Here is a 12,525-nt window from a genome sequence, read left to right on the forward strand (position 1 = left end):
ATTTTGTAACTGGTTTTTTCTCATCACCAATATTTCTTTGTGGTATCATTCATGCCAGTTGGAATTTCTTATGTTGATCTTCCCTAGTTTATATGTAGAGTGGCTAAGAGACAAGTAGAAGTCCGACTATTCGGGTTCAAATCCCACCCACATTTACTGCCTGTGAAAACATGAGCAAGCAAGCAAACCTTTCTGTCTTTTTCTCTTTTGTAACAGAGCTGTGTTAGAGAGCAGTCAATTTCACACGCATGAGACACAAAGGCAAACTTTTGAAATATTATTATTTAATTGACATTTTGTTATTTAGATTATTTTCAGGTTTCTCCAGTCACATAAATACGTTGCAATGAACTTATTCACTTCACTCTTGTTTCCAAAGGAAATATGTATGGCCACAGAGCAAATCTTATCCAGAGTAAGCCACAATTAAGTAGACATTGAGTGTTCTTATGTACAAAGCACCGTGCAGAGCAGGGAGGTAGGAAGTGTGCATGCATACTGTGTGCATGTGTGTGTGTGTGTGTGTGTGTGTGTCAGGGATGGGGTGGCATGTGCACAGGTCCAATGCTCCGTTGCAGGCATGACACAGGGAAAGACTTGAGGAGCAGAAAGAGAAGAGAAACACTTGTAGCTAGGGTCAAAGCAGCCAGGAAAAGAGGCAGGCTGCTGCTTCTGCTCCTGCCACCTCCCACATCCCCACATCACAATTCTAAACGGTCTCTGGTGGGTGGAGAATTTGTTACCTCGCAGAAGAACACCCAGGGCTGGGTTCCAAAGTTAGAAAGTGGGATATGGGCGTACTTTGAAGACCAAATATTTAGGAAATAACTTTTTCGGGAAAGGAAAGAACGTATTAATAGCAGAAAAGAGAAATGGAAAATGGAAGTGAAGCTGCATGGAGCTCACATTTGCCTGTTAGGTTTCCTACTCACACAAAAGTCAGGCAGTCAATCAAACTTGTGACCCCCAACACAATTCCATGGTATTTTGTAAAGCATATTTGTCAGTCCGTTTCAGTCCTGAAACTCTACCCCCACCATGTCACCCCTGGCCATCCTCTCAGCAGAGAGCAGTATAATACAAGAAACATGAATTTGGTGTCAGATTCTCCTGGGCTAAGCCCCAGTTGGGTGCCCCTGGCTATGGAACATGGGTTTTAGTTTCCTCCATCTGGAAAACAGAGACAATAATCCTTACCTTATGATTCAGCACTGAGCAGTCAGCGAGGCCATGCCTGTAGAGCATCACTCTACGGCTGGCAGAGTATGTGACGACATTAGCCACCACCCTTCTTGTGCTACAGGGTGCAATGGAAACACAAACCAATTTTATTATTGCTTATGCAATCAGCTAGACTCGCCCTTGAGATGTAGTCCCATAATCTCCCTAAGTGGGGCTGTGTAATTTCTAACTTCCTTTCTCAGACTGGAGGCCGAAAGTTGGGTAATCACACACCAGGATGGCAAAGATACATCCCTTATAACAATAACAGCAACAACAAACAACTAGATCCCTATTGACATAGAATAAAGATGATAGGGTTTAATACCTGTCCCGGGGTTCTCACATTTTAATCTGGTGCAAACACTGCTGCACAAAGAAAAATGAGGAGTGTTAAGGTTTCAGGTCTCAAGCAGTGGCCAGGGAGGCAATCTGAGATGGTGCAGTGAGTGGTACTCCTTCATTCATTCACTCAATGTGAATGTATCATGTACCTGCTGCCTGCCAAATACTGCTCTATATAGTAATTAGGAAAATGAACAAGAACTGCTGGTTGGGGTGCCCTGCTGCAGTGTTTCCTTGGGGTAAGATCAAGATGGAGGGTCACTGAGGTGAACTCTGAGCAAGGTCTCCAAGGAGTGAAAGCATCTTCTAAAGATGCAAGGAAGTGCAAGAAATAGGTTAAGAGGTTTGTGTGTGCAGGGTGAGGGGATCATGTTCGGCATGCAGCAAGAGGAGCAGCAAGAGTATAAAATAGGTGATTTTATACGGTGATGGAAGTCGTGCATAGACCTTCCTGCAGTCTTTGTAGGTTAGCGTGACTTTCACCTAAGTGACAGAGAGGCCATTGGATGGTCTGGGTTAGAACAGCACCATTTTACGCGGGTTGTTCCCATGCTGCGAGGAGAACGCCCTGAGGAGAGGAGGCTGACCAGAGAGAACCAGCTACGGGCTCAGCCCCAGAAGGGGGCGGCAGAGAAAGTGAGTGGAGGATACGCTGCATTTTTGTCTAAGGTGAATTTCATGATGTGGGATGGCAAGGGAAATCAAGCCAAGATGACTCTGGGGTTCTTCTATGAGCAACTAGAGGGGTCAGCTGAGTTGGGGGGAAGGCTGTGTGAGGAGCAAGCCTGAATATATGTTTCATTCTCAAGGGAGAGAGAGTAAGCTGGCTGGCGTCTGAGTCAGAAGAGGGGGTCTAGAATGAAGATTCACAGCTGACAGAGCCCCTCGATTAAAGTCACCTGGAGACAGGGAGCAAGGCAGTCTAAGGGCTGATCTCTAGACCGGGTTTCCCAGTGGTAGGCCCTCCCAGAATGGGCTCATCAGCCCCATCTAGAGGGTCGTGACTGCAGGAGGTGCTTTGGATATTAACTGTGACGGCGGGTGTCGGAGAGAAGTGCTTCATAGCTCCCCGCCGGGGTGGCAGAAATAATTAAGAGAAGTAGGTAAAGGTACACTGGCAGAACACGTGCTTCGCCTGCCCCCAAGGAGGGAGCAAACCTGGCTGTATTAATCTGTTCAGACATCTGGGCACCACCGCTGCCTGGCCCACGAGGCTCCGCCTATTGGGCTCTTTTTCTTTCCCCGCCCATCTGCCCATCCTCGCCTGTATGTGTCACTTCTACAACCGTTCTGATTGTAATTGATCAACAGAATCACGGCTCATTTTGCTGTTTCGTTCGGTCGATGTGAAAGAGGCCAGGGAGTTGGGCACATTGTATTCCCTGTTCCTGGGATTCCCCTTCCAGGCCTTGCTGGCGTGGCGGTGCTCCCCCCTCCATCTTCACCCGGGACGCGCGGGAGCCGCGGGGGGCCTGGGGAGGGTGGGGGTCTGCAGGCCGAGGCCAGGCGCCTGGAGGTGTGTCCGCGCCCGGGGTTCGCTCCCCGCCGTCTCGCGGCCAGGGCTTCTCGCGTGGCGCCGCCGCTCCACTCGGGCTCCGGTCCCCGCCGCGCCCGCCGCCACATCTGGAAGCGTTCAGCGCGTCTGCTCCGGCGCGCCGGGCGGGCGGGCGGGCGGGCGGGCGAGCGGGCGGGCGCGGGCAGGGGCGGGCGCGGGCGCGGCGGGGCTGGAGGGAGGAGGGAGGCCGCGCCGCGCTCTCGCGCCCGGTGTCTCCCTCTCGCTGCCTCTGCAGAAACAGCTCCCTGCCAGAACGGCGCTCGGCGCGGCGCGGCCCGGAGCGGCGGCGGCGCTTCCCGCGGGCTCGCCCTCAGGTGCTCGCGGCTGCCGTCGCCGAAGAACGCGGCTCGGGGCCTCTCGGCGATCGCCCTGGGCGGGCCGGAGACGCCTCGGCCCCCTGGCGGCTCGGGGTCCACCCCGCGTCGCGGGCCCGCTGCTCTCCCTTGCCTCGCCTTTGCGCCTCTTCTTGCTCTGCCTCTCCATTTATTATTATTATTATTATTTTTTCAAATGGTGTAGCCGCCAGAGGTGCGGTGCTAAATTCTTGGAAGGGGCCCGGATGTACTGAGGATGCATTACAATCTCACGAAAGGAGGCGGTAGTGGAAAGCAGCAGTTTTTGGTGTTTGGTGCAATAATGGGGATCAGGTAATCAGCCGAAGGGAGCAAGAAACACTGCGGATCCACGGCTTCCTCGATTTGCGCGAAAGCCGCCGCCGGCCTCGGAGGAGGGATTCATCCAGACCCGCTCGCGGCTGTTGCTGCATTTCTTCCTCTTTGTGGCTTCTCCTTTCCAAGCAGTTTTTGGCCAATGGTCAATGAAAACACGAGGATGTACGTTCCGGAGGAAAACCACCAAGGTAAGCGGGACCCCATCGCCGCACCCGGTTCGCCTGTAGCTGCCCACGGCGGGTCCCCGTGGAGCTGCCCGCGCCGCGTGCGCGAGAGGCGCCAACGCCGCGCGCGGGAGCCCGCGGGAGCCGGCCGAGCCGCCGTGCGAGCCGGAGCGGAAAATTCCCGCCCCTCCCCCTCCGCGGCCGGCCTTCTTCGGAGCATGTGGTTCCCATGAAATCCCGGGCGAGGGGGAAAGTTCCCCAAGTGTCGGCGCTGCCTGCGTTTCTCGCCTTTGCTTCGAAAGCCGGCCGCCCGGCCGCCGGGGCCACGGCCAGCTGGGGAGCGGCGGCTTCGGGGTCCTTCGCTCTGCCGGGGCGCGGCAGGGAACGCGCGGCGCGCGTGCACCCCACGGAGACCAGCCCCGCGCCGGTGGCCCCCCAGGCTGCCCGGCGTCCACTCTTCCCGGCGCCACTTCCTCGGGCGGTGCGCTCCAGGTCGCGGGTGGGGGGTGGGGGCGGGGGCTGCAGCTGTGCGTCTCTGCGCGCCTCCTCTCTCCATCTCGGCTCCTCGGCTCCTCAACACCGCCCACCTCTCCACTGCCATTGACCCCGAGCGAGCCCACGCCAGGTGTGTTATTGTTGGCACGCCTGTGTGGACTCGCACCTGAGGATGGAAGCAGCTAGAAACCCAGTGATGTGTGGGCTTCGCTTTTTCATGTTTTCAGAGAATCAGGAAAGGGTGTGACTAGCTCTGAGGCTCCATACTTAGTGTTCTCTAAGCATCTCCATGCTGGGCATCAAGTGTCTCCAGCTCCCCCTCTGATGGTGAAAGGCTTCCAGGTAACTCCCCACTTCCTGGAAACTTTCTCCCTCTCCTTCTCAGTCTCCATCGACAAGTTACTGTTTTGACATTGTTCAGTGATTAAGGTGATGAAGCTGAAGTATGCTGTAGTCTCAGGATGCCCTTTCTACAGTCTCTCTGCCCCCTCCACCGTTCCCTTTCTCTTTTCGCCCTCAGCAGCTAAGGTCGCTCTTCCACATTGTGCCTTCCCTTGCCTTGCCAGGCTACTTCGGAGTGACTCTTCAGAGCCCAGCCTTGTGGAAGTAGTATCCAGGCCTGGCATCCAGCCCCTTCGCCCTTTGCCCTGTCATCACCATTTGGGGACAGGGCCATCGCCTTTGCGGATTAGGGCTATTGGGGAGCTGCTTAGCTGCCTGGTCTTCATCTGGAAGCTGATTTGGATTCCCACTGCCTTTCTGCTTCCCCTCTGGGGTGGCGGTGGTGGGATTTTGGCCTCCTTAAGAAGAAAGACTTTTCAGGGGTCATGGATACTGGTCTTTTATGTCATAAGGGCAGTCCCTGTCTCCGAGTTACCTACCTTCCTCGTTCATCTGTCCTGGAACCACTTTCCTAGCTGATGGAGTTCTGGGTGGATTAGGAGGAGGAGAGAATGAGATACAAAAGAAAGGGTAATATTTTTGAAGAGTGGGGGTGGGCTAGATCTCTCAGGTTCTGGCCATGTCCTCAGTCTAAGCAACTTGATGGAGAACTCAGTAGTGTGTCCTAGCGATTACTGCTGAGGGCAAGACATCTTTATAAAGCAGCTATGCCCATAGTTTGCAAGGTCTCCCAGAAGTGTAGAATAAACCCCTTCTTAGCTAACTTCCTTACTCTGCCTTTCTTTACCACTTTGCTTCTCAACATCATCCCCAGGCCCCTTGTAGGGAGCAGGCATTAACTGAAGGAGCAGCAACCCCATAGGTTCTGGAGGAGGATGTAGTAGGGGAAGAGGAGGTGGCAGTGGCCAGCAACTCTACCTTTCTAGCAGGAAGGCAGCAACCACTATAGCAACCTGGATGGTACTCTCTCTCAGAGCTGCAGCGGTTACATAATTCACGGGAGCGCTTTCGCCTCCATCCCTAGATGCGGTTCTTAGGTAAAAGAGCCCCAGGGTCCCTGTCCCCCTCTGCCTCCCACCTTCTTTTCGTTGATTGGCTGGGCTTTTTTGGAGGGTTGGGGAAGGTGGTAGAGGTGGGAAGGACAGGCCTGGAGGAGTGTGAATATTTACAAGAAAGAAGCGGCTGACTTAGTAACTCATGGGTGATGAAACATAGTTGGGGGCTAGAGTTTCCGACGGCAGGGAGAACAGGAGCCAAATGATGACCTCAGAACAGCAGCAGTGACCAATCAGAGCGGAGAAGCAAATAAGTTGCCAGGTGGCTGTTTTCTTCTCTCCTGACTGGCTTGTAAGGACTGAATGCATCTCCTTCCCACAGCTTCTCAGTGGGCTGCCTGCACCTATGAAGGAAGAGGTTCAGACTGTGGCGGTCAGAGGCCAGTACCTCGAAACAACCTGGAAGTCAAAGCAGGGAAGGGCTCTGCTCTCAGGCTTCAGACTGGAGGTTATGCACCCAAGCTGTGCCTCACTTCTGGTGCCCCATCAGCTCTGGTCCCATTCCAGCCTACCACTTTTCTGGGCTGCTTACCCCGTGTAGGCTCTGGCTAGCAAGTGAATTTCTTAATACTCTACCATTTAACAGGAAAACATCAGAATGTCCCCTATCTGCTGGAGACAAGGCAGAGGGGAGGGGGAAACACACTGTGCTTTTCTTTAAACCACTTAGCCATACAAGAGAGTGGCAATTATTTAAAATAAAGTAATAATACAATGAACGCAGTTAACTCTTTTCACATGGTCCGAGAGCCGCACGTTCTGTGAAGGTTAGAAGACTTGACATCAGCTTCTCTTTCTCTGCAAGTTAACATGGGGGAAGCTGGAGAAAGGGGGGGATTTTTAAATTTTAAATGCTGTTTCTGGGAATGACCCACACAGTGTAAGGAGAATCAATAATTATCTATTTCCATAGAACACATAGAATGATGGTTAAGAGATTGCATAGGACTTAGTGCACCTCACCTTGGGTGTTATGCAAACGAATGTTGACAATACATTCTCCTAAAATGGTTTGTGGGAATCTTTTCCCCCATTTAAATCTCCCATTGAGTAGAGACTCATTCTGGGAGTGCGGATGCCACAAGGTTAACAGTGATTTGTCAACACAGTGGCGAGCCACTAGCCAACCTCCCCTCCCCCCCCAATCTCTTAGAGTCTTGGAAAAGATTTAGGATTGTTAAATTGCCTATTCTACCCAAAACTGCTTTAGGTGGGCTCTTCCGTGAATAGGGTTTACTAAAGGAGCCCAAGGAGATACCAAAAGAGGTTTCTGGGGCCTTGCTGATCTTTGGATATACTCCATAGTATAAGTAGGAGTTCATTGCAAGGGCCTGGATGCATAATTGACCATAATCTTGCAGGAGATTCTTCCGGACCAGCTGTAGATCTGACTTCTGCCTCTCCCAGTAGGTGGCGCTACAGGGCTTAAGAGTCAGACCATGGTCTCCAGGGCCATGGAGATGAGGAAAGCCATTGGGAAGATGGAGAAGCTGTTCCCTCAGGGCCTGGTGCAGAGGACCTTACAGAGCAGCTTGTGTCTCCATGGCACTGTTCACCGGAGGCCTTCCAGAATGGAGGCCCCGAGTACCTCCGCGGATCTTCCCCTTTGGATTGCTGGGCTCCATTGCACTTTCTTACCTCAGACTTCTGTTTACCTGGTTTGTAGACTCCCACAGAGAGAGCCTTGAGGGAGCCTTTGGATGGGGCAGCTGAACCCATCGTGGCCTCACGCTGATTCCCTTCAGGATTTGAAAGGGATAGGCTAAAAACTAGTGGGCCCAAGGTCCCCAAGCCTGAGGCAACCTGAAGTTGGGGATGCGGGGACGCTGACCTGTTTTCATCAGTGGTTCCACAGTATTTCCTTAGCTTTGTTAGGGGGAGAACTAAGACAGCAGTGGGCTCATTTCCAGCTGATTTCTGCCTCAGCCATCTCCTGCTGGGTCGTGGCAGGGAGGATCTGGAGACCTAGGTAGGAAGTCCCTGAAGCCCATTTTGACGTTCATTGCTGTTTTCCAGCCTTTACTGTCCCCATCTCTATTCCTGATGCCCCTGGTTTGGAGTTGTTCTGGAAGATTCTACAGACCTGACTAAGAGGCCTGAGAGTGACCGGTGGAGCTCTCTTCCTTTTACAGTAATCCTGCCTGCCCGGTGTTCCGGCTCTGTGCGATTGCAGGGATGACTGGCCAGCAGCCAGCCACACCAGTTCTTTCTCGCTGTCTCCCCCCAATATGAAGATGTGTTTACTCTAGTACCCACTAAAGAAAGCCCCTGGCCTGCTGGGGAAACATGGCCCGAAGACACGAGCAACAAGACTGATTAGCAAAATAATCAGTTTAATCTGATTTTAGATTCTGTCTTTTCTGTGGCTTAAGTTAATGTGGGGCGCTGTGGAGGATAGCATAACCGAATTTTTTTTGAGGGGAAAAAAGGCATGGGGAATTGTTTAGCAAAATATCAGGTGCTAAATACTTGGCGACATGCTAAACATCCTGCTAATGAAATGACATTTGGCGTCATGGCCGTCAGCAGAATAATTTAGTAAACACTTGTTTACTGTTCCTCAGGGCTGGTAGTGAGTAAGATAAGTAGCGACAGGAGAGTAACAGAGGCTTCAGGGAAAAGGAGAGGCATCCAGTGCCATTGCAAAGCCCAGCGCCTAGGCTGCAGCCGGGCTCTGGTAGACGGAGCAGAACAGGGCTGACACAGAGACTGGTGGAGCCTGTGTGTTTGCTTGACAGTTGACAGCAGCTTGCCCATGCCTAGGCTCTGGCGATCACATGCGGATGCAGGCCAGGAGGCCTCAGCAGACCAGAGCTGCTTCCACAGTTTGGAAACTAATGGAGGTAGTCGTTTGTCATGGCAACAAGTGACATGGAGCTGACTCTGTGTTTACCCCCTTTTCTGCTGAATATGGGGGCCCTTGGTACATTTCAGGGCTTTGCTTATGTTCTCAATATGTGTTATGTGGGAGAGGGATCCCAGTGGGGTGGTGGGCAAGGGTGGCATCCAGGGTTACCTCATGGAAAGGTTAGTTGTGGAAAGACTGGTACTTTAGAAAGTCGAGGTCTCAGAATATGACAGAAAACTGACTTACCAGAGGCCTGGTTGACTGTGCTGTCCGTGGGGAGCTTGGGGAGGTCATAGGGAATGCAGTTGCTACTTGTGGACTCCTCAGACTCAAGAAGGGAGTTAAGGTTCCATAAGGAGCAAGTCTGGACCTTGGCAGCTGAGAGTCAAGCGAAGGTTGAAAATAGACCCTTTTATCCCCAGGGGAACCAAGGCAATAGTTACGTTGGCTTTCGGCAGAGGATGAAGAAAGCAGGGGTTGTTTGACAAGAATTTCTAAAACCCCACAAAACATCCTTGTTACATTAACTGGTGGGTGGTCTTATGCTGTGTGCCTGTGTGTGAATTTGTGTGTGTGTGTACAGGGAGAGGAGGTAGAATTTCTGTATTCATGCTCTTAGAAAGGCCTGTCAAACAGGGAATAAATACAATGTCTTGTCAGAGTTTACTTTTTAGGCTCAAAGTAAAGGTAAAGGAACCTCAGTAAAAATTCCCATTTACATTTGAGAAAATAGTGGCTCCAGAAGGGTCATTTGGTCCGGATGCGACTAGAAACTGTCCTAGGCTCTATTCCTCTCCTTTTCCTGGCCTCTCCCACGGCCGGTGAAGCCTGCTGTGTAGGTTTTCAGGTTGGGCTTTGTGTAGTGAGCATCTCTACCTCTCCCTCTTCTTGGATCTCCTGCCTCCAGTTAGGTACTGACTTAAATTAATGCCTGAGGCATTAGATTTTAGGAACAGAGTTGAGAGGGGGTGGGAGGTATCTATCATTGGAAAGGCTTAAAAATAATTTCTTAAACTGCAGAGTGAAAGTCCATATGTGTCCCCAGAAACACAGCATCCAGGATTTTGCACCCCCTTCCTAGTAGATATGTCTCAAGTATTTTGCGTCTGCCGACTCCCCATATGCACCATGCTACTGGGGTTGGAGAGGCACAGAGTACCAGAATCTGGGAAAGCAACACATTGAAGCCATGTTGACAGCATTTCACAAGTGTTACTGGGGGGCTGAGATACTCCAGCGTCTTAGAGATGAAAACAAACAAGAGTCTGAGTTAGACTGACTTATCCCCGAATAACCAAGAAGGAAGTGAAAAGCTAGTTGAGATCAGTCTTGTCTTTTGACATTGTGAGTTCTTGACAGCTGTCAGTCACTGTTGGTCAGCAGCATCCTAGGACTAAGGCTCCATCAGTACCGGTGTATTCCAACTTTTGAGGAGTAGGACCTGAGGTGGGGGTGGGGTTACCTTATAGGGCCAGCTGCCATGCTGTCACTGACTCACAGATACAGCACATGATTCCCTGCCTTCAGTTTCAAGTTCAAAGCCCAGTGGGTCAGTCTTCTGACGCATAGGCTATGTAGAGATAAAAGGGGAACAGATGCTACTTGTTGCTCTGTGTTCTTTCCAGCATCCAGTCTCCCAGACCTCTTCACCACTGCGCTATGCAGAGGGACAGAAGGTTTGGAAAGGAAAGCTTTGCTTCAAAAGTACACCTAGATTTTGGAAAATGGACCATTTTTTTGTAATGGCAAAAATTCTGGTTGTTTATAGATAAAGAGAGGCAGTAACGTCAATTGGTGCTTTAAGACACTTATCCAATAGAGAAGGGCTTAAGTGTCCATTTTAAGTTGCAGGATTAGCCTTTTAATTTCCTGAAATAAAAACAATCTCATCATCAGAAAGTTATGTTGGGAAACTTTTGCATCCACTTTGCACCTTGCGCTTCCAGCCTCTGGTCCCAGGATCTGTAGAGCTGCCTGTGTTTCCATTTTGATGTAAGGGCAGCAATGCCTGCGCTGAAGCCTACCGACCCTTTTGTAGTTTAGGAAGGGTCAGGAGTATTGCCTAAAAGTTAATGAGCACCCAGCGTGGTCTAGGTATAATTCCTGGGGTGTCACATGCTTGTGCTTAATGTCGCTCCTCTTTATAATGAGGTGGCTATTCATGGCACTTCCCAGGAAGTTGAAAACTGTCTGCTGGGGTTTTAAAATAGAGCAAATAAAGTTTGTTCTATTACTTTTCTATTGTTAGTCAGCTCTCAGTTGCAAAATATCTGCAATAACCAACTTCTAAAGAGGGAAGGTTTGTTTTGCTACATAGTTTCAGAGGTCTGGTTACCTCGGTAGTCTGCTGGCTCAGTTGCTTTGGGGACTGTGGTGAAGCAGGACTTCACGGCAGGGAGTGTGTGCAGAGCAAAGCTTCCTGCCTCATGGCCATGGAAGCCCAGAGAAAAGAAGGGGCTAGAGTTCCAATATAGCCGGCAAGGACAAGCTCCAATGACCTGCCATCCTCCCACCAGGCCCCATCTCTTACAGAGTTGATACCTTCAAGTATGGCTGAAGGCCGATAAGCAAACTTCAACACCAAGGCCTTTGGGGACATTTCAGATCAAACCCATAGCACTTCATGTGGGGAGGAACTGGGAGAGAAATCTGCTCCTCCCTTTGGGAAGCTGTGGCCTCATGGAGCTGTCCTCAGATTTGTTTTTGTTTCTGCTGTGATGATGTCACGGAGGAAGAACTGAAGGCTGGGGCTTCTACAACTGGACGTGGGGCCTTTCTCTGGCCTCTCCTCCCTTAGCCATGTTCTGGCTAATGACTTAGCCCATGGTTTAGTTTGGTTAGGATTATTTCTAAGCCTTATGGAAGTGTGGCCTTGTTCTAGTCTGTTCTTGGGTAGCTCTTGGTGCCCCTCTGGAGGAATGGCACCCTCTACTCTCCGGCAGCCTTCTGGTACATTGCTTGGCCTTGCCATGACTTCCAGTGTCATGCATATGTGTCTAAACTTAGTTAATTTTGCTTGTTTATTTATTTGGTTATTTGAGACAGGCCGGCCTAGACTTTCTATGTAGCTGCCTGTGTCTTCCAAGAGCTAGGATTAGAAGCACGTGCCACCATGCCTGGCTGTTTATTTTTCAATAGCATCTTTGTTGAGATATAATTCACATGGTATAACATATATTCACTTAAACATAGCTTTTAGAGTATTTAATAGAAATTTAAAATCATCTACACTGTCTAGTTCCCAAGTAACTTCATCTATCTCAAAAGGAAGTCAAGTAACCTCTGGTTAACATACTTCATCCCTGCTGCAGTCCTTGCCACCCAGAAATTTACTTTTGTTTCAGTGGCTTCTTCTGCTTTATTGACAGCAATAATAATTCTACAAGTGGAGTTCACCATGTAGATAATATGCAGTAAAAACATAGAAATATTGGAATGTTTGTGATAATCTGTGTAAGTTAAAAGATAGAGACTGGATCATTTTGAAGTGGGGTTAACAGACATGATCCCAGCATGGAAAAGAGAAACGGACACAAACTCCCATTCCTGACCAAGAAGCTATTTTAATTTATACCTTCCAGGAAAGGGAAGAATCCATTCATCGGGTATATCAACCACACTCCAGGGCAGTCCTCATGCCTAGGCAGAGTTGGCCAGTGCAAAGCAGACATTGTGTGCATTCGCGCTTTTGTTTTGGGTTGGCTTAAGTGTGTTTTGGGTTTATTTTGAGTGTTTTATTTTTTGGCTGTTGTTTATTTTTGATTTTCGT

The 12,525-nt window shown here is 50.3% G+C and overlaps 1 protein-coding gene across 16 annotated transcripts in view; it reads left to right on the forward strand.

Moving 5' to 3' along the window:
* The first annotated feature begins 3,931 nt into the window (after positions 1-3,931).
* The window catches only part of Cacna1c (calcium voltage-gated channel subunit alpha1 C), a 548,575-nt gene continuing 539,981 nt past the window's right edge, over positions 3,932-12,525 (forward strand). For all 16 annotated transcript variants that reach the window (XM_038318989.1, XM_038318993.1, XM_038318994.1 and 13 more), the window contains exon 1: positions 3,932-3,980. In XM_038318989.1, coding sequence (XP_038174917.1) covers positions 3,932-3,980 — 49 coding nt within the window. The remainder of the gene's footprint in view (positions 3,981-12,525) is intronic.

The sequence above is a fragment of the Arvicola amphibius genome, chromosome 2 (assembly GCF_903992535.2).
Source record: "Arvicola amphibius chromosome 2, mArvAmp1.2, whole genome shotgun sequence".
In the NCBI taxonomy this organism is placed as follows: domain Eukaryota; kingdom Metazoa; phylum Chordata; class Mammalia; order Rodentia; family Cricetidae; genus Arvicola; species Arvicola amphibius.